Source organism: Canis lupus, chromosome 1, assembly GCF_011100685.1.
Source record: "Canis lupus familiaris isolate Mischka breed German Shepherd chromosome 1, alternate assembly UU_Cfam_GSD_1.0, whole genome shotgun sequence".
In the NCBI taxonomy this organism is placed as follows: Eukaryota; Metazoa; Chordata; class Mammalia; order Carnivora; family Canidae; genus Canis; species Canis lupus.
In genome coordinates this window covers 113057443-113082559 of record NC_049222.1, presented here as the reverse complement: position 1 = coordinate 113082559, position 25117 = coordinate 113057443, and the positions used below count along the sequence as shown (strand labels likewise).

The 25117-nt window shown below is 57.5% G+C and overlaps 1 protein-coding gene and 1 long non-coding RNA gene across 3 annotated transcripts; one reads left to right on the top strand and one right to left on the bottom strand.

The window, feature by feature from the left end:
* Positions 1–1021: 1021 nt before the first annotated feature.
* ATP1A3 (ATPase Na+/K+ transporting subunit alpha 3) lies at positions 1022–21064 on the bottom strand. 2 transcript variants are annotated; one of them, XM_038528774.1, is made up of 23 exons: positions 21030–21064; positions 16948–17037; positions 16749–16808; positions 16183–16386; positions 14620–14733; positions 14373–14507; positions 13856–13973; positions 13447–13715; positions 11761–11959; positions 11561–11670; positions 11344–11478; positions 8157–8349; positions 7666–7841; positions 7443–7579; positions 7041–7191; positions 6756–6924; positions 4098–4252; positions 3897–4020; positions 2962–3107; positions 2570–2700; positions 2198–2299; positions 1628–1719; positions 1022–1407 (listed from the first exon to the last, which is right to left on the bottom strand). In XM_038528774.1, exons 1-23 carry the CDS (start codon positions 21033–21035, stop codon positions 1379–1381), a joined length of 3045 nt encoding a protein of 1014 aa, XP_038384702.1. In that variant the 5' UTR covers positions 21036–21064; the 3' UTR covers positions 1022–1378. The 2 variants fall into 2 exon arrangements, with proteins under 2 accessions (XP_038384702.1, XP_038384701.1); XM_038528773.1 differs by having other exon boundaries at positions 16948–17076; positions 21030–21059.
* LOC111090095 lies at positions 2983–5365 on the top strand. The gene is made up of 3 exons (XR_005354593.1): positions 2983–3548; positions 3711–3875; positions 4867–5365. It is a non-coding gene; the product is annotated as an uncharacterized LOC111090095 (long non-coding RNA).
* Positions 21065–25117: the final 4053 nt, after the last annotated feature.

The window sequence follows — 25117 nt, the reverse complement described above, 5'->3', positions numbered from 1 at the left end:
GAACAGGTGCAACTATTGGATGACAGAAATCAGAGCAGCCTCTGATGGGGTGGGGGGGAGTGCTGACTGGAAAGGGGCATGAAGGAACTTTCTGAGTGAGTTGAAATGTTCCACACCTTGATCTGGGTGGTGGTGATGCAATGCAATTTTTTTTTTTTTTAAAGTAGGCTCCACGCCCAGCAGGGGCTTGAACTCATGACCCCAAGATCAAGATCTGAGCTGAGATCAAGAGCTTGATGTTTAACTGCCTGAGCCACCCAGGTATCCCGCAATGTCAATTTTAAAAATCACTGAGCTATGCCCTTAAGATTTTTGCACGTCACTGAAAGTTTATCTCAATAAAAGAGCGAGAGAAAAGCACAGTACTTAGAGGTTGGACAGCTGAGGTTCAGATCTCAGATTTGTCCCCTCTCAGCTGTGTGGCCTTGAGCAGGTCACTCCCCCTCTCTGTGCCTCACAACCTGTGAGGACTGAATGAGCTGATACACCAGAGGGCAGAGCACAGAGTGGCCAATCAGTGAATCACCATCATCACCACCATTGTCACCATCATTGTTCCTCCCTTCCCCATCCTCCTCCAATGTGAGAGGATTCTGAGTCTGACTCTCTTCCTCTCTCCTGTTCTTCTTCTTCTTCTTTTTTTAAGATTTTATTTATTTATTCACGAGAGACACACAGAGAGAGGCAAAGACACAGGCAGAGGAAGAAGCTGGCTCCCTACAGGGAGCCCCATGCGGGACTCCATCCTAGGACCCTGGGATCACGACCTGAGCAGAAGGCAGATGCTCAATGGCTGAGCCATGCAGGTGCCCCCTCTCCCCAGTTCTGATCCCATAATCCCACTGCCTGGTAAATTCAAGCTGAGCTCACTTAACCTTGGTCGGGTCTAAAACTCCAGGACTTGGTAACTTCGTGATTCCTGTGGCTTCTGGGGTTGTGTGGATCACCCGGCAGTGGGTGCCAGGCCCGGGGACAGCCCCCCACCCCCGGGGCCAGAAAGCAAGCACAACACACACGCTTCTCTCTCCCCACTGATATATTTGATAATTGTCCAGAACCAGAGATGGCATCAGCCAGGGGTGAGGGGGAGTAAAAAAGAGCCCAGGGAGGGGGTGGAGAGGGGGCAGGGAGGGAGGGGTGAAGAGAGGGAGAGGAACAGAGACACAGAAAAGAGAGGCGGAGAGGAGGGTCGGGATGGTGGGGAGAGAAGCCAGCCAGAGGGGGATGGTGGGGTGGAGAGAAGTTGAGGGGGTAGGGGCCAAGGTGGGGCCATGGGGAGAGAGGGCCCCTCCCCCAGAATACAAAATGGGGGAACTGGTGGGGGCTGTCCTGGGCTTGAGGGGGCAGGGAAGAGATGGGCGATGTGGGGGGGGTGAGGTCAGTAGTAGGTTTCCTTCTCCACCCAACCTGGAGACAAAGAAAGGAAGAAACAGGAAGAGACACGGGGAGGGGTACAGGAGGGAGACAGAGGCAGAGACAGACAGAAAGGGAACAACGGGAGAGAGAGCCGGGGAACAGAGGAGGAGGGACGTGGGGAGACAGAGGTCAGCACGGTGCTCCGCCTGCCTGCCCTCCCCCCGCCCCCCCTCCCCCCAGCCCCCGCCCTGCACCCGGCAAGCCCCCTCACCCCCGGGGTTCCTGCGCAGGATGAGTTTGCGGATCTCGTCATAGACGAAGATGAGGAAACTGTAGGGGAAGGCACAGAACCACCAGCTGGGCCTGGAGAGAGAGCAGGGGGGCGCGGGTGAGCAGGCGGCACTGCGGACCGGAGGCAGAGTCTGGGGAACGGGGGGGGGGGGCCACCCGGGGCAATTCTCCCTTGCGCTCTGCGCCCACAGGAGAGGGCTGCCCCGGCCAGGGCTGCTGGGCTGGGGGCTCCCAAGTGCCACCCCTCTGCCCCGTGAGGACGTCCACGGGGGAAGGCTCAATGGCATCAGAACAGGGACTGTGGGGGGGCCCGGCTGGCTCAGTGGGTAAACGTGGGGCTCTTGATCTCGGGGTTGTGAGCTGGAGCCCACTTTGAAGGCAGAGATACCTCAAGATAATACAATCTTTGAGGAAAAAAAGAACAGGGACCGTGAATGGGGAGGGGGGGGGCGGCGGGGGGGAGTGGGGGACAGGGTCCAAAGAGACACCAGGAGAGGTGGGGCCTGCGAGGAGGATCCTGGAGCAGGGCGCGGGGGTGGGGGGCACTCACTTGAGAGGGTACATGCGGAGGGCCACGTCCATGCCAGGGCAGTAGGACAGGAAGGCAGCCAGGGCCGTCTCCTCAAACAACCCGAAGATTAGGATCTTGTTCCTGGAGGCAGAGGCAAGAGCTGGACTCCGAGGACCTGAGCCTGACCCCGCCCCGCGGAGACGGACGGACAGACACAGATGGGGACCACAGAGAGACACAGCGACACACAGACGGGCCTGCAAAGGGACCCCAAGTGATCCCCTCCCCACACATGTAGAGACAGACATGACCCCTCGGTCGGTGACCACCCAGGGGACGGAAACGGCGCCTGCGGGGAGGGACGGACAGACACTCGGACAGGATGGAACGGAGCCTCGCGGCGGCCCTCACTTCATGCCCTGCTGGAAGACCGAGTTCCTCCGGGTCTTGCAGATGATCAAGTCGGCCCACTGGACGACCACTATGCTCACGAAGAAGGCCGTGTGGCACGTGAACTCCACCACCTTCCTCTGCTCGTAGGTCTGCAGGGGCGATGACCAGCGTGCTGGACCCCGACCCACTCTGCCGGGGCCCGGGGGGGGGGGGGGGGGGGGGGCGCAGGGGGCGGGGCTGGGCCGCGGGCCGGCAGGGAGGCAGCCCCGCGAGTGGCGGGCCCGGTGGGGGTGCTGGGGGGAGGGCAGGGGCGGGGCTGGGGATCCCGGCTGGGCTGGGGTGGGGTGGGGGAGGCTGGGCCGTGGGCGCTGACTGCGAGGCCCCCCCAAGCTGCAGGCCCGCCCACTCACCCACTGCTGCCCGTAACTGTCCTCCAGGTCATTGACGGTGCGGTCGTCCCAGTTCAGCCGGATGCCCACCAGGTTGCTGGGCAAGAAGCCATTTTCTGCCAGGATCACGAAGTAGGAAAAGAAGCCCCCGAGGGCCTGGATCATTCCTGGGGGCGGGGTGAGGAGATGAGGAGAGGCTCAGGTCGGGGCCAGCAGCCAGCCCAGAGCACCGGGGAGGCCCTGCGAGACTCCCCTTGGGAGGTGGGGGGCTCGCTCAGAACTCCGGCCCCACGGTCACCTGAGGCGGGGCTCCCGCGGACCCCCTGAGCGCGCCACCTGGTGGTGAGCACCTGACATGGGCCAGGACGGGAGCCTCAGGGAAGGGCCCACCTGGAGGCTCTCCCACCTGACCCAGGCCACCTGAACTTCAGGGAGTCCCTGGGAACCCCTGGGTTTCAATCGGACAGGCTCCCCGATGCAGGAATGATCTCCCCGGGCCTCTGACCACCACCATGAAGCCTCTGCTTTCTGGGACGCTCCCAGCAATGGGGAGGTCAGCACCTTCAAGGCTCTGTGCCTGGGACCTCCGGCAGCAGGTTGAGGAGGAGGTGCGGAGGGATAGGGCTCACTCCTGCCCTCAGAGTGCTCACAGGCTGATCCTGTCTTCCCCACTGTGGAGGCAGGTGGAGCCGTGGGCTCTGCAGTGGCCAGCTTGAGGCCAACCCCATCTGCTACTTGGTGTCCCATGTGCTCCCCACATGCACCCCTAGGCCTATACTCCACCTGTACGGGCCCTGCCATGCTGACCACCACCTATCTGCAAGTCACTCCTTCCAAACCTCCAGCACCAAGTCCTGCTTCTAGCCCCCTCATCCAACACAAGGTTTCAGAGTGCCAACTATGGGCCAGGCACTGGACATCCAGCTATAAACCAGGTAAGGGCCCCACATCCTCACCAATCTGCCCATAGGCCATGCTGATGAGCCTCTCATTGACCAGCTTGTCAGTGCGTGGGTTCCTGGGCTGTCTCTTCATGATGTCACTCTCTGCAGCCTCGTATGCCAAGGAGATGGCAGGAACCTGGGCAGGAGAGTCCACATGAGCTGGAAGTGGGGGACCCTCCCCTTCCTGGGGCCCAGAGGGTGGCTGGGACTCACCATGTCAGTGCCCAGGTCGATACAGAGGATGGTGATGGTGCCCAGAGGCAGTGGGATGTTGGCCATGATGAACAGCAAGAAGGGTGTGATCTCAGGGATGTTGCTGGTCAGGGTGTAGGCAATGGATTTCTTCAGGTTGTCGAAGATCAGGCGACCTGAGGCAGGAGCAGGCTCAGATCTGGGGCACCCTGGCCCTCTGCCCCTTCCCTGCCCAGTCCCCGAGTCCTTTCCAATTCACCCTCCCATCTGCCCACCTTCCTACGCAAACATCCAACCATGGCACCCTGGTCAAACGTTCTGGAAATATAGCCACATTGGAAGACTGGCAATTTGTATTAAACACCCCCCCTCCTCTATCGACCCGGTGATCCTACTCCTGGGTTTGAATGAGGATTTACATCCAACAAACAGCAAGTACGAGGAGGTTCACCATCGCCAAAACCCAGAACTGACCCCAGTGCCCATCAGCATGGGAGTGGATAAATTAACTACGGTCCCCCCACACAACAGAATACCACTCCGGAAGAAAAAAGAACGAATAAGCTATGACACACTCAACTCCATGGATGAATTTTACAGATGTTAGGTCAAGTGAAAAAGGCCAGACACAAAAGCATTCATATCATGTGACTCCAGTTAGATGAAGTTCAAAACTAATGTATGGTGCTAACAGTCAGGATAGTGTTTCCTTCTGGGAGGGGTGCTATGGGCTGGAGGGAACCTGACGAAACCCTAATGGGGCTGGAAATGTTCTTTATCTTGATCCGAGGTCTGGCGGTTGCAAGGGTGTGTACGTCTATAAAAATTCCTCAAGCCGCCCAGCTTCCTGCGTGCCTGTCACATCTCAGTACAAACTCCATCAGTCCAGTGTGTGTAACGTAAAAAGAGGCCCCGGATGAACTCAGCCGGCACCTCCTCCCACCCTCCCGGGTGCGCTGAGAGGTGTGAGAGAAGAGATGGGTCATTCACATGGCACAGAAAAGGCAGGGCTGCACAGTGGGTACGGATGGCCTGATCACCTTTGTGTACACGGAAGACCCACTATTTCCTATTCCTGTCGTGCCTGCTCTGCTCCCCACAACCTGCTGCTGTCTCTTCCCAAAGTATTGACGGAGGAAATGAAGCCTGAAATGTGCTTCGACAGGGACGCCTGAGTGACTCAGTGGTTGAGCGTCTGCCTTTGGCTCAGGTAGTGATCCCTGGGGTCCTGGGATCAAGTCCCGCATCGGGCTCCCCGCAGGGAGCCTGCTTCTCCCTCTATGTCCCTGCCACTCTCATGAATAAATGAATAAAATCTTAAAAAACAAAAAGAGAATACTTTATGAAATGTGCTTCCACATAATCCAGTGTGTGTGCTGAGACAAAAGAGGATTGGCCATGAGTGATAATGGAGTGGGGTGGGGGATGGGGACGTGGGGTTCACTATGCTCTTTGCTCTGCTCTGTGTTTTTTTGGTTGATTTTTTTCCACCCCTGAGAGGCCTTCCTTGCCCACCCTATCCAGGTAGGACCAGGGTTATCATCTACCATGGCATCCCACTTGTTCGCTTCTTAGCACCTACCACAATTTACAACTACGTTTATGTTAGGATTTGTTTGTTAACTTGTCTAAAGCTGCCTCTCCCAGCTCCTCGAGGGCAGGGACCTTGTCTGCTCTGCTCACAACTGTCTCTCCAGCACCAGGCAAGATGCTCAAGGCAGGAGCCCAATAAGCGTCTGGAAGGTGTGAACAGTGTATCCCGGTGAGTGTACACTGCATACGCAGAAATATCTTGGGAAGAAGAAAGGGTTAACCATGGTGTCTTCTGGGACACAGGAAACAAGGGGTAAGACCATTTAATTTGTCACTTTAGGGCTCAGCTTTACTGTTGGAATTCTCTTTTATCATGCATTATTTTTTACCCTGGGGACACTTCAAATGAGAGAGAGAGAGAGAAATTGGAAGAAAATGCACCACAGCATGAATAGTGATTATTTCTGGATGGTGAGGTCATGGGTGATTCCAATTTTCTTCTTAATGCTTGTCTACATTTCCTATAATTATCAGCAATTGCTTTGATGATCAGAATAAAATTAAATGTGAACAAGCCCCATCTGTGGCCACATCAAGGCCCGTCAGGAGGCGGTGCCCGTTGGCTCTGCAGCCTGGGCTCAGTGCCCCCCCTCCCCCCCGCCCCGCCGCAGATACCCGAAGCACGGGCTCCCTCATGGCTCTGCAAACTCTGTTCCTCTGCCTGCAGCTCCCTTGCTTGGCCCTTGGGATTCTGTATAGTAATTCCTATCCACTCTAGAAGCTTCCTTGCCCCCTGACTCCAGGCTGAGTGAAGGGTGTCCACAGGGCTCACAAAAGACCCTTGGCTTCCCCGAGGTTGCACTTAGAGGGTTTTATTTTTTTTTTAGAGGTATTTTAAAAGTGCTTCTACATCTGCCTCATCCACCAGAATGGGCCTGTGCTGGGTAATGCTGGGACCCAGCTCAGCCCTGCCTCCAGGGAGCCCCCAACCCCAGAGTGGGGAGGAAGACAGGTTCCGCCAGGGGCTCCATAGGATTCTGGTGTCTCCCTACTGTGCATTCTGCCCCACAGCCCTGGCCGGTCCCCTTGCCCTTCTTGGGCCTCATGCAGGAACCCCCGTCTCCAGAACCACCCCGGGCAACTCACCCTCCTCCACACCCGTGACAATGGAGGCAAAGTTGTCATCGAGCAGAATCATGTCCGCTGCCTGCTTAGACACATCAGAGCCGGCAATGCCCATGGCCACCCCGATATCGGCCTTCTTCAGGGCAGGGGAGTCGTTCACACCATCCCCAGTCACAGCCACGATTGCTCCCTGGAGGGAGAGAGGGTGAGGATGACGCCCAGGGGCTTGGCCCCAGCCCCTCCTCATCAGGGACCAGGAGTCCAGGCCCCAGCTGCCTCCTCCGAGGGACCTCAGCCCAAGCCCACCTGTCTCTGACAGCCTTCCACAATAATGAGCTTCTGCTGGGGGGACGTGCGGGCGAAGACGATCTCAGTGTGGTTCTGCAGGATTTCATCGATTTGCTCAGAGGTGAAGTCCTTGAGATCCGTGCCATGGATCACACAGGCCTTGGCATCCCTGGGAAGAGCAGAGAGCTGGTCAGGACTCGTGGGGATTAATGGACAGGCAGCCAGGCAGGCTGAACCCACAGATAGGAGAGGACTGGCTTCTAAAAGTGAGACTCACGAAGTGTAAGTGACTTGCCCAGGGTCACACAGCTCATGAGCAGGGAAGCTGAGATGCCCATCCTCCCATGTGTGGGGGGAGGGGGACCCAAGGCTGAGACCCCGAGGGAAGGGGGACAGGCCGCCACAGAGGGGGGGGCTCACCGGGGGTTGACCTGGCTGACGGGAATGTTGAGCCGGGCAGCAATGTCCTCCACAGTCTCGTTGCCCTCAGAGATGATGCCCACACCCTTGGCGATGGCCTTTGCCGTGATGGGATGATCTCCCGTGACCATGATGACCTGTGGGCATTGTTTGGGGATGGTCTAGCCTCACTGCAGACCCTGGGGGGCGCTGGCCCCACCTTCCTGGCTGCCCTAGGCCATACCTTGATGCCAGCGCTGCGGCACTTGCCCACTGCATCGGGGACAGCCGCCCGGGGTGGGTCGATCATGGACATGAGGCCAACAAAGCAGAGGTTGTCGGTGGTGAAGTTCACATCATCACAGTCAAAGGCAAAGCCCTTGGGGAACTGTTCTTCGGGAAGGTAGTAATGGCAGAAACCTGATGGCAGGACGGGGTGGGACATGAGGGCTCCAGCCTCGGCCCTCCATGCTTCCCACCATCGGGTCCCTGCAGTCAGGACAGTCCCAGTAGGCGGGATGCTCTGTCAACATTCATCCCCTAAAATGCCTTCCCCTCTCGTTCATACACACACTCGCTCATTCATTCATTCATTCATTCATTCATTATGGTGCACTCTGGGATGCCCTATTCTGAGCCAGCCTCCGGGCAGCCTCACATCCTTCCATAACCTCAAGGGGCCCCCAGAGCTGACTCTGCCACCCACCCCAAGTCAGCCCCACCCACTGTGCGCACCAAGCACACGCTCGCCCAGGCCGCCAAGCTCCAGGTAGGCGTTCTGGAAGGCCTCCTTCATCTCCTCATCCAGCGGCTGCTCCTTGCCCTGCAGCAGGATGGTGGAGCAACGGTCCAGGATGCGCTCGGGGGCCCCCTTCATCACTAGCAGGTATCGGTTGTCATTGGGGTCTTCGGTCTCGTGGATGGAGAGCTGTGGAGAGGGCAGAGGGTGGAGGGCGGGCATGCCTGAGCTTCTAACAGACTAAGTTGGGGGAGGGGATGCCCCACTCCCACGCTTCCCCCTGCCCAGTGTCATAGGAGCCAGGACAGACCACAGCTGGGGTTCCCCCAGAATGCACTGCCCCTAACTCTCTACCCAGGAGATCTCCATCTGGTTCTTGAAGTCTCTCACAGACCTTGGCTCACTCCTGCCCATCTCTGCCTCTATCTCACAGATGTTTCTGCCTACGGGGCTCTCTTACAGAAACCCCAGCCGTCTTTAGATATGTGCGTTTCTCCCTGGCTCACCCTCATCTCTTATCCCACATCTGAGCTGTCACCAAATCTGCTCAGCTCACCTCTCAGATATTGACCTCAGATTCTGACCTCTTCTCACCTGTCCCCTGCCCTCCCCTCCCGGTTACTATTATCTCTCATATGGAATATCACACTGAGTCTCTGTGTCTGCCCTCCCCAGTCCATAATATTCCCTCCCTGCAACAAGCAGGAGGATCCTTTAAAAAAAATGCAAGTCAGTGGAAAATGGTGAGGTCACTTGGGCAAATAGTCTGACAGTCCCCCAAAAGGCTAAAAGTAGAGTGACTACACGAGCCAGCCATTCCCAGGTACACTCAAGAGACATGCAAAATATGTCCATACAGAAACGTGTGTGAATGTTCCCAGCAGCATGGCACACAGGAGTGCAAAGGGACGAACAACTCAAATGTTCATCCACAGATGGATGGATAAACAAAACGTGGACTCTCCCAGGTCCGATGACCAGTGGGAGAGGCAGGAAAGGGTAGCCTGAGAACCCCAGAGGGAGGTTCCCCAAGGCTGGGTGGACTAGGTAAGGGGAGCGGACTAAGTATGAGCCTCAGCCACTTGCCACCTCTGGCCAGGCTGCTTCCTTCTCTCCCGCCCTTCCTCTCAAAGCTGGGTCCCTAAGCCCTTTTGCTTTGTCACTGCCTAAGAGTGTGACAAAAAGCAAGTTATCTAACTTCTCTAAAGCTTGGCCTCCTGGTCTGTGACACTGTGAACAGGTGAGGGGTCACCAGCCCAGCCCCAACAAAGGCTTGTTCGGAGACCAAATGAGACAAAAGCAATTTGTCTTGGCAGCTAATTTCAGTCTCCCTGGCAGTGTTTCCAGAAGGCTAGGGTCACGGTTTGTTCACCCTGTGCTCCCAACACCCTCTGTAGTACCTGATACTTAGTAAGTGCTCAACAAATGTTTATTGAATGAATAAATAAAGTGTGAAGACTGTAAAAACAAAACAAAACAAAACAAACAAACAAACAAAAAAAAACAACCATGGACTCTCCAGATGATGCAACGTTATTCAGGCATAAAGAGGTACGTAGCACTGACACATGCTACCACAGGAAGGAAGCCTGAGACCATCACACTACGTGAAAGATGACAGTCACCAAAGGCTATGGATTGTGTGATTCCATTTATATGAAATGTCCAGCATCAGCCAACGCATAGACACAGATGTAGGTTAGTGGTTGCTCAGGGATCAGGATGCTGGGGGAGGTGGGGGCCAAGAGCTAAGGAGTGGGGCTTCTTTTTGATGAGACGGAATGTTCCATAATCGTGTAGATGAGGGACACCTGGGTGGCTCAGTGGTTGAGCATCTGCCTTTGGCTCAGGTCGTGATCTCCGAGTCCTAGGATTGAATCCTGCATCAGGTTCCCCTTGGAGAGCCTGCTTCACCCTCTGCCTCTCTCTGTGTGTCTCTCGTGAATAAATAAATAAAATCTTTTAAAAAATTGTGTGGCTGATTGCACATATCTGTGAACATACCAAAATGCCGAATTATGCACTTTATGTGGGTGAACTACGGTATCTGAATTATCTCAGGGAAACTCTTTTGAAAAACTTGAGTCAGGTCTCATCTCTCCTCTGCTCAGAGCCCTCCCGTGGCTCATGTCCATCTTAAAGATACACCTGAATCCTCTCCATGGCCCACAAGCCCAAAGGGACCTGGCCAGGCACCTACTGTCTTCACCTCCAGTACAGTCCCTGGCTCACTTCTTCACCATGCTGGCTGCCTGGCTGTTGTTCAGACACATCAGTACCCTCCTGCCTCGGGGCCGTTGCACATGTTATGCTCACTGCCTGGAACACTCGTGCCCCAGACACTTGCAGGCAGCATATTCTGTATTTCCTCATGCCTTTGTCATTGTCTTCTTCTTATTTTTTTTTTTTTTTAGGATTTTATTTATTTATGAGAGACACACACACAGAGAGAGGCAGAGACACAGGCAGAGGGAGAGAAGCAGGCTCCATGCAGGGAGCCTGATGTGGGACTCGATCCCAGGTCTCCAGGATCAGGCCCTGGACTGAAGGCGGCACTAAACCGCTGAGCCACCCGGCTGCCCTGTCATTGTCTGTCTTCTAGCATTAGAGTGTAAGTTCCATGAGAGGAGGGACTCCACTGTGGCACTCACTGCCACAGGTGCCCCAGTACCTAAAACATGTGCCTGACATGTGGTGGCTGCTTGAAAAAAATATTTGTTGTGGGGCATCTGGGTGGCTCAGTCCATTAAGTGTCCAACTCTTGATTTAGGCTCAGGTCATGATCTCAGGGTCATGAGATCGAGCCCCACGTTGGGCTCCATGCTGAGTGTGGAACCTGCTTGAGATTTTTGCTCACCCTCTCCCTCTGTGCTTACCCCTATTCCTGTGCAGGCTCTTTCTACCCCCCCAAAAAAACCCACTCTTGAATGAATGAGAGATCTCTGGCTGGTCCCCAGTCTCTGCCTCCCACTGTGACAGAGGCCTTGCTCTCACTCCTGGGTCTGCTTGCCCTTTACCTGACCGGGTGGATACCATCATTCCCATTTTACAGATGGAGAAACCAAGGCTCTGGAAGGTTAGCAACTTGCCCAAAGGAAGAGGGCACCAGGGCAGAGGTGACTGCTTACAGGCATTAGAGAGAAACTGAGGTCCAGGCTGGCTCTCCTAGACAGCCCAGAGTACCTGGTATTTGTTGGTGGAATTGAAGGGAATCTCGGCCACTTTCTTGTTACGTTCACGCATCAGCTTCACGGAGCCAGAGGACAGCTCGATGCACTTGAGCAGGGCAGACTCAGAGGCATCCCCGGCCACATCCCTCTAGGGAAAAAGAGGCCTGTCAGAGCAGAGCAGCAGGCTGTGGGCAGGGGCAGGGCCAAGGTGAAGGGGCGGCTGGACCCACCTTGAGCACCGGGATGTTGTCCTGACCTCCCTTGAAGACGGCACGGTTGCAGAGTCCGGCAATGTGGGACAGGGCCACCCAGGTGTGCGAGCTCTTGTCAAACGAGGTTCCTGAAAGGAGGTGTGTGTCCCATATTACTGTGCCTTGGGGCCAGACCACCCCCCCCAACACCCCAACTCCTGCCCGGGCCCCACCCTCACCTGACTGGTCCTCGGTAGTGTCAGCCTCATGGATCTGGTTATCAAACCACATGTGGGCGACTGTCATGCGGTTCTGGGTGAGGGTCCCTGTCTTGTCTGAGCAAATAGTGGAGGTGGAGCCCAGGGTCTCCACAGCCTCCAGGTTTTTCACCAGGCAGTTCTTCCGAGCCATGCGCTTGGCCGTCAGCGTCAGACACACCTAGGGGGTGTCCCAGGGCAAGTAGGTCATGGGCAGAGCGGGCGGCGGGGCTGGACCAGCCACAGGAGTGCCGAGGACCCAGCTGCCCAGTCCAGGGACAACCCCGGGTGGCCCATAAAAGACAAGGGTGCTGCCCCCACGCAACAAACAACAAAACAGACACACACATACACAGGAGAGTGTTGTTGCCTGGCAATTCCACCCCAAGGCACAGACCAATGAAAACGGGCTTGGATGTGCCCTCAAAGACAGGTACTGCTATATGCAAGGCAGCAACCTTTTACCATCATCCCCCCAAAAAACAACCCAAACGTCTGCTAACAGCACAAGGGATAAATAAATAGCAGGGGGAAAAAGATGTAATAATATATGCCAAAGAAAAAGGACAAGCTCTTGCTGCCTACACCTGCACAGATGAAGTTCAAAAAGATAATGTCTGGCACATTCCATCTGTATGAAGTACAATGATGTAGAAGCCAGGGCAGGGGTTATCTTTGAGTTGGGGGCAAGCAGTTGCACAAGGTCTGGAGGGGGTTTCTGGGGAACTCAAGTCTGGTGCTGCGCACATGCACGTGCCCAGATTCACAGCCTGTGCGTGAATATGTGCAACTCCAGGTCTATATAAAGCCTCTGACCTGCCCTGGCTTTGAAAATGCTAATATGGAAAACGCTGCAGGATGTATTAAGTAAAAGAATCAAGCAGCAGAAGAGAATTCCTGGGACTATGTACCCTGAAGACAGCATTTACCCACAGGCTGGAATCTGCCCATATCTGCCTGGGAGCAGTGTGGACGGTGTGCTTCTATGGTGGGGCTGACTGTAGGGCAGCAGAGCAGGGATGGGGGGGCACTTATTTTTTAACTATTTTAATGTATTCTTTAGACTTTTTGCCATGAGGGTGTACTTCTTCTTTAAAAAAAAAAAAAAGATTTTATTTTTAAGTAATCTCTACACCCAACGAGGTGCTCGAACTCACAACCCCAAGATGAAGAGTCATACACTCTCCTGGCTGAGACAGCTGGGAGCCCTATGAGGGTGTACTTCTTAATTTTGTAAGTTAACTTAGAAAGTGGTAAGACTGAAGGGGCACCTGGATGGTTCAGTTGGTTGAGCCTCTGACTCTTGATTTTTGGCTCAGGTCATAATCTCAGGGTTGTGGGATCAAGCCCTGTGTCAGGCTTATGCTAGATGGGTAGTCTGCTTGAGATTCCCTCTCTCCCTCTCCCTCTCCCCCTGCCCCTTCCCCCACTCACACACTCTCTCTAAAAAAAAAAAAAAAAAAAAAAAAAAGGTGATAGGCTGTTAGCCCTTTATGCCTTGCAGTGTGCCTCAAGATTTTTGTTTTGTTAAGAAGGCCTTCCAGTCCCCAGGTCCAGTCATTTAAGATCCAGGAAGCTCAGCCCTCAGTGTACAAGTTGTCCTCATCAAGAACATTACACTTAGGCCCCCAGACCCCTCCCCCTCAGACTTGGGGATCTGGGCCTTACAGTGACAGTGGCCAGCAGGCCCTCTGGGACATTGGCCACGATGATGCCGATGAGGAAGATGACAGCCTCAAGCCAGGTGTATCCGAGAATGAGGGACAGGATGAAGAAGGAGACGCCCAGGAAGACAGCCACGCCGGTGATGAGCTGGATGAAGTGCTCTATCTCGATGGCAATGGGCGTCTTGCCCACCTCCAGGCCCGAAGCCAGGGTGGCAATGCGGCCCATGACAGTACGGTCACCTGTGGCCACCACCACACCTCGAGCCGTGCCTGTGGGGGCAGAGGGGATCGGGCTGAGGTGGGGATGGGGTCTCAGGGAGGTTCAGAGGGACCCCGAATCCCAGAGGCACAGCCCTCTGTCTGGACCAGCCCTGCCCCAACCTGGGTGCCCCCATTGCGCCCTGCCGCACCTTCCACGCAGTTGGTAGAAAAGAAGGTGATGTTCCGAGTCTCCAAGGGGTTGTCGTGTGTGCAGTCAGGAGAGCGAGTCTGTGGCTCTGATTCACCAGTCAGGGAGGAGTTGTCCACCTGAGTGGGTAAAGGGAGAGAGAGAGAGGGCTCAGCCCTGGGATCAGGGAGCATTTGGCCAGAGGACACTGAGGCTAAAGCTGTCTCCCTGGAGGTCAGATCCAGAGGCCTGGACATCTGGGTGAGCGAGTGGTGTCTGGGAAGCTAGAGGTTAGGCTCTTGAAGTGGGAGGCAGAGGTTTCTTGCCAAGGTCTAAGGTATTGATGGGTCTAGGGGGTGGGGACCAGGGGCCTGGGTTCCTGGGTCTGAGGGAGGAGGGGTTGGGGGCCTGGGCTCCTGGGTCTGAGGGAGGAGGGGCTGGGGGCCTGGGCTCCTGGGTCTGAGGGAGGAAGCACTGGGGGCTTGGACCCCAGAATCACTCCAAGAAAGACAGAGCTGGGCCCCAGGTCCCAGTCTCACCTTGCAACCATGAGCTGAGATGATCCGCAGGTCGGCCGGGACTCGGTCTCCGCCCTTAATCTCTACCAGGTCCCCGACCACCACCTCCTCAGCGTTCACCTGCATCTTCTCACCCTCTCGGATCACCAGGGCTTGCTGGGGGTCGAACGGAGAAGAGTCAGCGCCCCTGCTGTCTGCCCGGGCTTATCTGGCAGACCTCACCCCCATCCTTCCACTCCCACCTGGCCCCTTTCTGGGCCTTCCTCACCTGGGGAACCATGTTCTTGAAGGACTCCATGATCTTGGAGCTCTTGGCCTCCTGGTAGTAGGAGAAGCAGCCGGTGATGATGACCACAGCTGCCAGCACAATGCCCAGGTAGAGCTGCAGGGAGACACAGGGTCACAGCTCACTCCTGCTCCCTACCAGGCTCGCCCTGAGATTTTTGCAATCTGGGAAGGGAACTCTGAGTCAATGGCAGGTAGCGGGGTCTGTATTTGTGTGTCTGATGCCAGGTTGTGTCTATCTGGTTGAGGGTCCATGTGTCCATCTGCCTATTCAGGTTTGGGTCCCTCTTTCCGCACATGGTTTTGTTTGAGTCTCTAGGTCAGTCCATCTCTCCATTTTGTGCATCCACCTGTCTGTCCTTCTGCCTGTATTCGAGGATCTGAGCATATGCTATTAACCCTCCATGTGTCTGTGTCTTTAGGTCAGCACGTCTGTCTGTCTGACTGTCGGCCTGTCTGGCTTAAAATTTAGGGGGCCGTTTGTGTTTGAATCTTTTTTTAAAAAATATTTTATTTATTTATTCATGAGAGACAACGAGAGAGGCAGAGACATAGGCAGAGGGCGAAGCAGGCTCCATGCTGGGGGTCTGATGCGGGACTTGATTCCCCAGATCGGGATCATGACTCCAGCCGAAGGCAGATGCTCAACCTCTGAGCCACTCAGGCGCCTCGTGTTTGCGTCTCTGTATGCGGTTCCCTGTCTCTCTCTGTTGGTCAGCTTAGGTCTGAGACTCCATGTCTGTCTATCTGCCGATTTACGTTTTAACTGCCTTTTCTTTTTTTTTAAGGTTTTATTGATCGATTGATTGATTGTAATCTTTCCACTCAATGTGGGGCTTGAACTCAGAACTCAAGAGTCGAATGTTCTTCCTACTGAGCCCGCTGGGTGCCCCAGGTTTTAATTTCTGAGAACACTGTCTGTGCTTGGTTCTCATGTCATTCTGTCTGTCACCAGGCTAGGCCTGCAACTCTGTGCGTGTTTGAGTTTCTGTTTGTGTCTACGTGTGTGTCTCCACTTGTGTGTCTGAATGAGGCACCTCTGTTTGAATCTGCGTACAGATGTGACAGTGCTGACTCTGAGTGTGTTTGCGTGCACTTGTGCATGGATCTCTATGTAGTCAGCATGTAGGTCTGCATTTACGGGCATGGGGTCCGCTGAGATTGTGTCCCCCTGTGTGTCCCTGGCATTGGATCCTGACGGATCAGCAGGTGGGTGTGCCCGCCTCTCTACATGAGTGTACTTATTTTTGGGGGCACCTTTTACACCACGGCCACCTGATGATGCCTGTCCCCAAGACCACCAAGATCACAGACCCTTGGGACACAGACTCAGCTCACACACCCCACATAGTGCACATGTTACTTGGCTTTTCTGAGCCTCGGTTTCCTTATACCTTCTCTGGTTCTCTCACTGAGTGGTTATGAAAGTCCCATGAGACAAAGCTGGAGTGGGCTCTGAGAAGTCTGAAGAGGCAGGAGAAGTGAGGCAGGATGTGTGCCCCTAAACGTTCAAGCCCTTGTTCAGGGTAGCATGGAGGGTACTCACATTGTCACCCGAGGGATCATCCTCTGTGCCCGCCTGGATGCCATAGGCCAGGAAGCAGAGGATGGCTCCAATCCACAGCAGGATTGAGAAGCCCCCGAAGAGCTGGCGGCAGAACTTGACCCATTCTGGGGTAGTAGGCGGTGGTGTGAGCGCATTGGGCCCGTCCCGGGCCAGGATCTCTTGGGCTTTGCTGTGGGTCAGACCCTGGGGGACACAGGACTCACACAGAACCCTCCCTGAGCCTCCCTGGCACCCAAACTCTTCACGAGCACCCCAGGCCCCCAGGAGTCCTGTCCTCAGCCCCTCCTCCCTCAGACTCAAGAGTCCTGCCCCCAGCCCCCTCCTCCCTCAGACCCAGGGGGTCCAGGCCCTCAGCCCCTCCTCCCTCAGACCCTGGGGTCCAGGCCCCCAGTCCCTCCTCCCTCAGACCCAGGGGTCCAGGCGCCCAGCCCCTCCTCCCTCAGACCCAGGGGTCTAGGCGCCCAGCCCCTCCTCCCTCAGACCCAGGGGTCCAGGCACCCAGCCCCCTCCTCCCGGAAGCCCTCCTCCCTCAGACCCAGCCACACCTGTACACAGTCCGTGTTGTATTTCCGGCAGACCTCTTCCACTGACATCTTGTGCTCTGTCTGAGGAACAAGAGTTTGGAGGGAGGAAGTGAGAACCCAGGCCTTTCGGGGGCCGGGGCAGGACCTGAGAGCATTAGGCCCATCCTCAGCCAGGATCTCCGCTCTGGGAGCATGTGTGGGCACAAAGGGCGAGGCTTACCATAGCCACCTCCTTCTTGAGGTCATCCAGGTCCCTGCGCTCTTTGGTGCCCTTGCTCTTCTTGGGCGAGCCCTTGTCATCTTTCTTGTCCTGCGAGGTGGCGACACGATAGCTGTCAGAGCCACCAGACTGCGGGCGAGAAGGGGTTACAAGGGGGACACCGGCCCTCTGGGCCCCCACCCCGGCCTGCTTTCTGTGCACATCTGCGCCCTGGGCAGGGGCTGGCTCTGGGAGTCTCTGTGTGTCTGTTGGGGCTCCCCGACACCTCCCTGTCTCTGCCCTGCATCTCTGGGTGGCTGTCTCTCAGGACCCTGGGTCTCATCTCTTCTCATTGTGTTCGTCATCTCTGGCTCTCTGTCCTCCAGGGTCTCTGTCTGGGTCTCTCTGTGCTTCTCTCTCTCTCTCTCTCTGATTCTGGGCCTATCTCTGTGTCTCTCTCTCCTTCAGTCCCTTTGTGTCATCTCTCTCTCTGCCTCTAAGTCTCCCAGCACGTGTCTCTATATAATTCTATCTGTCCCATACAATGTCTGTCTGCATCTCCAGAATGATCTCTCCCTGCGTCTGGCTGAGTTTCTCTCTGGGTTCCCATCTCCAGGTCGATGTGTTGCGGGATCTCAGACTGTCTCTGAGTGTCTGTATTTTCTGCCTCGGGGTCTTTCTCCATCCCTTCGAGCTGGGTCCCTGTCTGGAACACTTGGTGTGTCTCTCCCTCTCCGTCTCTCCCATTTCAACCGCCTTGTGTGTCCATCTCTCGTTGTCTCGCTCTGTGACCTTTCTGCCTGTCTGTCCCTCTCGAGTCTGTCTGGACATCTCTGTCCTTCCAGCTCTGAGTCTCCCGGCCTATGTGACTCTCCTCATCTTCTCTACGTGTCTCAGTCTCTGTCTGTCAAAGGACTCCGCTAATCTGGGGAGCCCCCCAAGGGGTTCCTGGCAGAACAGAGGAGAAAGAGTACTGCACATGTTGGTCACAGCTAGGACACAAGCCCAGGAGGCAGCCCTCGACGCACAGGGATGATGGCCTGGCTGCCTATTCAGCCCATCCTGAGGGCCTTGACTGACAATTTGGGGGCCCTGGCCTCTCTCTCAGGGGCTGGTGGCAGCTTCAGACAGCTCTGAACAGAGGACGGGCAAGGTCAGGTCTCTGGAGGACAGACTAAGAGCGGGCTGGGGTGTGGGGTACAGAAGGGCGAGAGGCAAGAGCCCCAGCATAGCTTGAACTGGATGCGGCGTGAGGGGGTGAGTGGGGTTGCAGTTGGGGGTTTGGGCAAAGGGGGAAGGCGGTGTCCCCCGAGGCTGGCAGGAGGGGTGGAGCCAGGCCAGGTGCTGGCAGAGGGCTGCTGACAGGTCCTCGGGCCCAGAGCCAAGCCGGGATCCCAGGCTCAGGCAGCTCAGTGCTAATCCTCTCGTGACCTTGCAGAGGGCTGAGCTGCCTGCTGTCTGCCCCCAGACCCAGGGGCTGAGCCTGGGGGTTACTGCAGCCCAGCGCCCCGGAGCCTCTGAGAGGGTTTCAGAGGGTGGGAGGGAGGCTTGGCCCCGGGCCAGCCCTGCAGCAGCACTGCGGCTCACTCAAAGGCACTCAAAGGCCCGGAGGCCTGGGGGACAGGGAGGACAGGACTTCACTGCCTGTGCCAGGAGGGGTCTTACCTGCCCACAGGGGTGGACCCAAGGATGGAGAGATGTGGAAATAGAAGGTCATGGGGTCAAGGTAGAGAAATGAAGGGGAAGGCGGGGGGGGGGGGGCTGGCAAGAGCAGGGGAGAAAAACAGCAGCCCATCCTTGAAACTTTAGGGAAAGCTGGGAGCTGATGCTTGGGGTGAGGAAGGGCTGGGGGCCTGGACCCCTAGTCTGAGGGGGGAGGGATTGGGGGCCTTGGATTCCTGAGTCTGAAGCAGGGGGCTGAGGGCCTGGACTCCTGGGTCTGAAGGAGGAGAGGGCTGGAGGCCTGGACTCCTGGGTCTGAGGGAGGAGGGGCTGGGGGTCTGGACCCCTGGGTCTGAGGGATGAGGGGCTGGGGTTCTGGACTCCTGGATCTGAGGGAGGAGGGGCTGGGGGTCTGGACCCCTGGGTCTGAGGGAGGAGGGGGATGAGGGCCTGAACCCTGGGTCTGAGGGAAGAGGGGCTGGGGTTCTGGACCCCTGGGTCTGGGAGGAGGGGCTGGGGTTCTGGACCCCTGGGTCTGAGGAAGGAGGGGCTGGGGACTCTAGACCCCTGGGTTTGAGGGAGGAGGGGACCGGGACACCCCAGTCCCTGGCAGACAAGCCTTGGCTCCTGCTTGCCCTTGCTTTGACCAGACTCCCTTGGGGGCGGGCTTCCATCTGTTGGAGGGGGAGCCGAGGCTTTCCCAGTCAAGGCAGGAGGCCCAGATGGGCGCACTGCGGGGTGGGAGGACCTCTGAGGGTGGGGGACACGCCTGTCTCACTGCAGCCAGTCTCTGCATCTCCTCACCATTTTCCGCTGTCCGCCTCCCCCGACACCCGCCAGCTCACGCAGCTTCTGCACCTTGGCCAGCCTCTCCCTCCCCCGCTTAGAGTGTCTGGGGCCTTCCTCTCTGAGCATCTCTCTCTCTCTCTCTCTCTCTCCACCTCCCCTTTTGCTCTCTGCCTCCTCCTCCCATCCTTCAAGCTGACTTTGGTCGTCTCTGGATAGCAAATGTCTGTCCTTGGGTCTCCTAATCTCAGACTCAGTTTCTCTCGTTGTCTCTGTATGTCTCTCCACGTCTTTGTCTCACATGGCCATGTCTCTGTGTGTCTCTCTGACCATGTCTCTCTTTGTGTCTACGTCTACGTCTCTTTCTCAGCATCTCTGTCTCTGCCTGTTTCTTTCACTCCTTCTATCGGGTTCTGTTTCTCTGCCACCCACGTCTAAAGCGTCCCGTCTTCTTTAATTAATGCCCCGCTTCCTTTCCTGGGGCGAACAGTCTCAGTCCTCTCCTCCAATCGGCCCACGCCTCCCTCCTTCCATTCCACTTACCTGGAAGCCATCACTGACTCTCACCTCCCCCCTTCTCTCTCCCAGTCCCCTCCCCACCCAGTTCTTCTCCCCATCCCCCTTCGCCCACCCCAAACCACAGATCTGCAGCCCCACCCCCCACCTCCAGCCCTGGGCCCATCAGCCTTCCTCCGCCATCTTTCTCCCCATCCCTCATATTCCCTCTCCATTAGCCTTTCCCATCCGGACCCTCTGTCTTCATCCCACCCAGCCCAGCCCACCCGCCTCCTTCTCCCACTCTCCCCCCATGGCCCCGCCCCAGACACGCAGGGAGGAATCCAGGGCTGCAGAGGGGATCAGGTGGTCAGTCAGGGAAGGAGGCGGCATCTGCTGGAGAGACTCACAGACAGACAAGGACACACGGACACAGAGGCAAGGGCATAGCCAGACATGCACGATCCACTCCCCCCGGCCTCCCCACCCCCCTCATGTGCAGACAGGCGCCCCCAGCCAGGCCCTCAGTCTCCCTGCCCCGGCTGTCCTGCTCCTTCCAGCGCCCCCATATCAGCTTCCCCAGATTAGGGGCTGGACACACAGCACAGCCCCAGGCCACGCGCCGCACTGCGGAGCCCCCCCATCCAGGCCTGGAAGGAGAGGGAGAGGTCATCTGGTGTTCATCCCACCGCCTGGACCTGGCCCCACCCGGCCGGGGACGCAGACGGGTGTCAACACCCCCAGACACAAACCCCGGCTCTCAGACACACCCAGACACGAATGCAGACAGTCGGACACAACCTGGGCCACTCGGTGCTGGCAGGACCTGACGGAGCCAGGAGCTCCCACACGCACACGCGCACACGCACACACGGCCCGGGGCGTGCGACCGCACCAGGTCAGGCAGACGGGCCGAGGGCCGGCCGGCGCCCCGCGGGCCCCGCACACAAAGACGCGCCAGCACACGCCACAGCCCCGCGGCCCCAGGCGGCCCCGCGCACACGCTCCAAGCGGCAGGGCAGACGCACCGGCCGGGACCCGCAGACCCGGCCCGGGAGCGCGGGGTCCCGGAGCCCCCGCCCCCGCCCCCGGGGCCCCCCAGCGTCGCCGACCCCCCCAGTGTCGCACACACGCACGGCCCGGCCGGCCCGAGCACCTACCCCCATCTCGGCGGCTCCGGGGGAGAGGGGCGGGCGGGCGGGGCGGGGGCCGGGGCCGAGGGCTCAGGGCGCAGGGCGCAGGGCGCAGGCAGGCTCAGGCGCGGGCTCGGCTGGGGCCTCTGCAGCGCCCGCGCCCCGGTCCGCGCTCCGTGCAGCCGGCAGCCCTCCCGCACAGAGTCTGCGGCGGCCGCCGCCTCCGCCTCCTCATATGCCCGCGCCCGCGGGGGGGCCGGCGCCGGCCAATCAGGAGCGCCGCCGCCCTGACGGATGGCCCGCGGCCCCGCCCCCGGCACTGCAGCTGTCCTCCCCGCCCCCAGCCTCCGCAAAGTGGCGGCTCGGCCGAGGAGGGGGAGCGCTGCAGCAGCGGGGGATCCCGGAGACCCCGCAGTGAGGAGCCCCGAGAGCCCCGCCATGGGGGTGGCGCTTCCGAGGAAGGGGCGCTCGGACGGAGAGCGCCCCGAAAATCCCCTTATGGTGGGGGTGTTGCCACAGGGAGAGGGGCTGCGCGGCGGGAGGTGGACACCGGGTGGGAGGCGAGCCCCCTCCGTAAACCGCCACAAGAGGGCGGGGGGGGGGGTGGCCCAGAGCACCTCCTTCCGCAGTGAGGTGGAGGGGGTGGCTGGAGACCTTGTAGGGGTGCTGTTCAGGAGTTGGAGGGGCCCTCAGAGGCAAGGAAGACCCCCCAATAAGGAGGGGTGCTGCAGAGGGGAAAGGAGGCCCGCTCACTAGTGTGCCCCACCTCCCCCCCACACACACACACATAATGGCAGAGTTATCCAGGGAGACACAACTGTACAGGTACACAGAGGATACATCCCAGCCAGAGGACCCCACCAAACCTCACACTCACACATAACCATCACCCACAGAGCCCAGATAGGGAGGACACACACATCTACCACCTCATCACACATCACCACAGTTTCACCGTCACATTCCAGAACACACCTGCTTGGACCCTCACACACATACCACACAACCCCATCACACAATCCCAGAGATTCACCAGCATGGAAATAAAATGCATCTCCCATCACACCACAACAGAATCACAATCACAGTCATAAGCTGCCGTGTGGATTGACACACACCCTCCGAACACTACATCACAGACATGCACATTGTACACTCCACCATACCCTGCCATGTCCCATTTCACATAGAGACCCACAACCAATTGACCCATAAACCCAAAGACCAACACATCCCCACACTCAGCAGCATCACACACGCACAGGCCACACACTGCCTCACATACCCCATGAGCCTTTGTGGATGTTGCTGCAGAGTCACACAAAGGCACACATATAACCACACACACACACTCCTCCCCAGGGAGCAGAAGACCACAGGGCGTAACTGCCAAAGCATGGCTAATTGTGAATGACAGACAAAAAGGTGCACACAGACTCACACACAGAACAATAATTCACAGAAACAGAGCACATGACGCCATCCCACACACTTCCCACACTACACACATCACGTATTGCAGTGCTATCACATACACCTCTGCTGCACCTGCAAACACGCCCCAATGCCCCCACCCAGATGCCACACACATCCCATCTCGGTGTGTGCGCGCACACACACGCACTTAGCTAGCATACACACCCCAGGCCCACCACATACACACAATACCCGATCAGGCACCCATTGAGGCCTGAGGTGTCAGTCTCTCACCCCCACACTTTGCTCTCTGAGGAACAGCTCAGACTTTCCTTGGCGATTGTGGAAGGGGGCAGAGAGCAAGGGAAAGCCCGTCCTTGTAGCTTTCTCAGGATGTGGGTATTCTCCCCACCTGTGGGAGTGGAGGCGTGGGGGACACAGGCAAGGGGCACAGAGTGAGCCTGGTGTGGATAGGGTCGGGGTAGTGAAGGTTAAGGGCCTGATCAGGGAAATATGTGAAAGGCTAAAAGCCAGAGTGAGACATACAAAAAGATAAGAGAGAAACAGAGATTCAAAGCGGAAGAGAGACAAACATGGACAAGGAGACAGGGCCTGAGAGTAAAGGGGGCAGGAGCCAGCTTCCTTGTCTTTCCCCAGCACCCAGAGCCTCAGCCCAATCCTGTACTCTGACCCATCCCTATCCCTCCCAGCTGTCCCTTGTTGCCATGGTAATAGGGAGGCCGAATATGCAGCAAAGGAGGCTGGGCCTGCAGACCTGGCCTGTCTCCATGGAGACTGAGGAAGGGGGGGGAGCCATATCTTCTAGCCCAGGTGGTTGGCCCCCAGGTCCCCTCTGCAATTCTGCCCCCTTCCTGGGTGTGTGTGTGGTGCGGGGAGGATCTGTCAACATATCATCTCTGTCCCCCTTGTCTGTTTCTGGCAGGGATGGGCCTGGACCACAGGCAAGGTGGTTCAGAGGACAGACATGCCTCAAGGTGTTTGGATCCCAGGAGATTCTAGGCTCTCTCTCTCACTCTCTCTGTTCTCCCATTAGGCTGGGGGAAGCCTCGGCCCCCCACACGATACCCCAGATACAGGCTCATGTCCCCCTTTATGCACTCCCTCCTCAGACACGAGCCTGGTGAGACTGATGACTGTGCACCGTGCTCCCAGCGCGAGGCTCTGCGGAAGTTGGGGGGGGGGGGAGGAGAGAAGACTTAGGAAGGTCACAGGGATGGACAGGGACAAGGGAGCTCAGTGAGCGAGACATAAGGAGAGACTTAAGAGGAGAAATGGACACAGTTCAGAACCAAGTAGGGCAGATACAGATAGAGAGATGGGCAAAGACAGATGAGAAAACAGACGGAGGGAAACAGAGCAACAGAATTACTCAGTGAAGGTGACAGAGAACCACAGGGACATAGAGAGCCTGGCAGAGACACATTTGGCAAATGGGAGTCTCGGAGATCAAGACTGGGGGATACTTGGAGGAGAAAGGGGGAGGGGTGGGGAGACTGGGAAATGGGGAGAAGACCCCACGGATCAGCAGCATGGTATGGGGACAGAGAGCTGGAGAGACCGGAAATGCCTGCAATCATTGCAATCATATTCTAGTCACCTCAACAGACCCAGAGTCTGGCCCAAGGGCAGAGACATTGATTAAAGTCTGTACAATAGATGTGGGGACAAGAGACCCTGACTCGAGCCCACCCCCACACCTGTCCCCGAGGGGGATGCACACACACAGCAAGGGCCGGAGACACAGGAGGGGCTGGGTGGAGACTGGGGGTGCTGTGTGTCGGGCGGGGTCTCCAGGAAGGGGCCCGCCCACGCACCTCCAAGGCAGGCGGGCCCAGGCGCCAGTCCCCGCCTGGCCGGTGCTGAACGGACAGCTCCCGGGCTCGGGCAGTCTGCCGGGGAGAGCCCAGCCTCTGGCTTTCCTCACCGCTGCGGCCCCCTCCCCTCTCCATCTAGTTTTCCTTGGCTTCTCATCTCTAGCCTCCCTCTCTAGTCCCACCTCCATCTCTGCTTCTCTCAGCCCCAGTTCCCGGGGGGTGGGGGGAGTGGGTCTCATAACTTCCCTGCTTCATCTGTCTCCCCGTCTGCCTCGGTAGTACCCTGTCCCCATCTCCATTCTATCTCTCCTAATCACGGTGGGTCTCCCTCTGTTTCTCCCCCCTCTTGGCTCCCTCTCTCTCTCCCTCCCTCTCTGCCCCCTCCTTGTTTCTCTCTTTCTCTCCCCGCCACCACTGCCCTATCTCTCTTCCTCTCTTCCCACCTCTCCATCTCTCCCCCTTCTACTCGGCCTCGTTATGGCTCTTGCTGTGTGACCTTCACGCGTCCTTTCTCAGCTGCAGTTTCCAGTGGAAACCTCCAGCGGGGCGGGGGAAGGCGGGGACGGAAAGCAGACCCACCCCTCTCCCTGCTCCACCAGCCCTTCAGCCACCCCCTCTCCACTGGGATTTCTCACTTCCTCTCTTGGGGGCTGGGGAGGCACACTTTCCACAGAAACACAGGGCCACAGTCACAGACAGTTGAAGATGGCCTCCTGGGTGTACACACACACACACACACACACACGCCCACGATGAAAAAGTCACCACATCACCCTGGCCCAAGCACACACTTGGCACTGTGTGGCCACTCCAGGCACCACCACACTAAGCAGTTCCCTCGCCCTCCCCGCCCCCAACCCCATC

Coding starts and splice junctions, on each gene's coding strand:
- ATP1A3 (XM_038528773.1), bottom strand. Junction 13,974..14,372: donor TCTCAGCTCATGGTTGCAAG/GTGAGACTGGGA, acceptor TTACCCACTCAG/GTGGACAACTCCTCCCTGAC. Junction 1,408..1,627: donor CCTGCGCAGGAACCCCGGGG/GTGAGGGGGCTT, acceptor CTTTGTCTCCAG/GTTGGGTGGAGAAGGAAACC.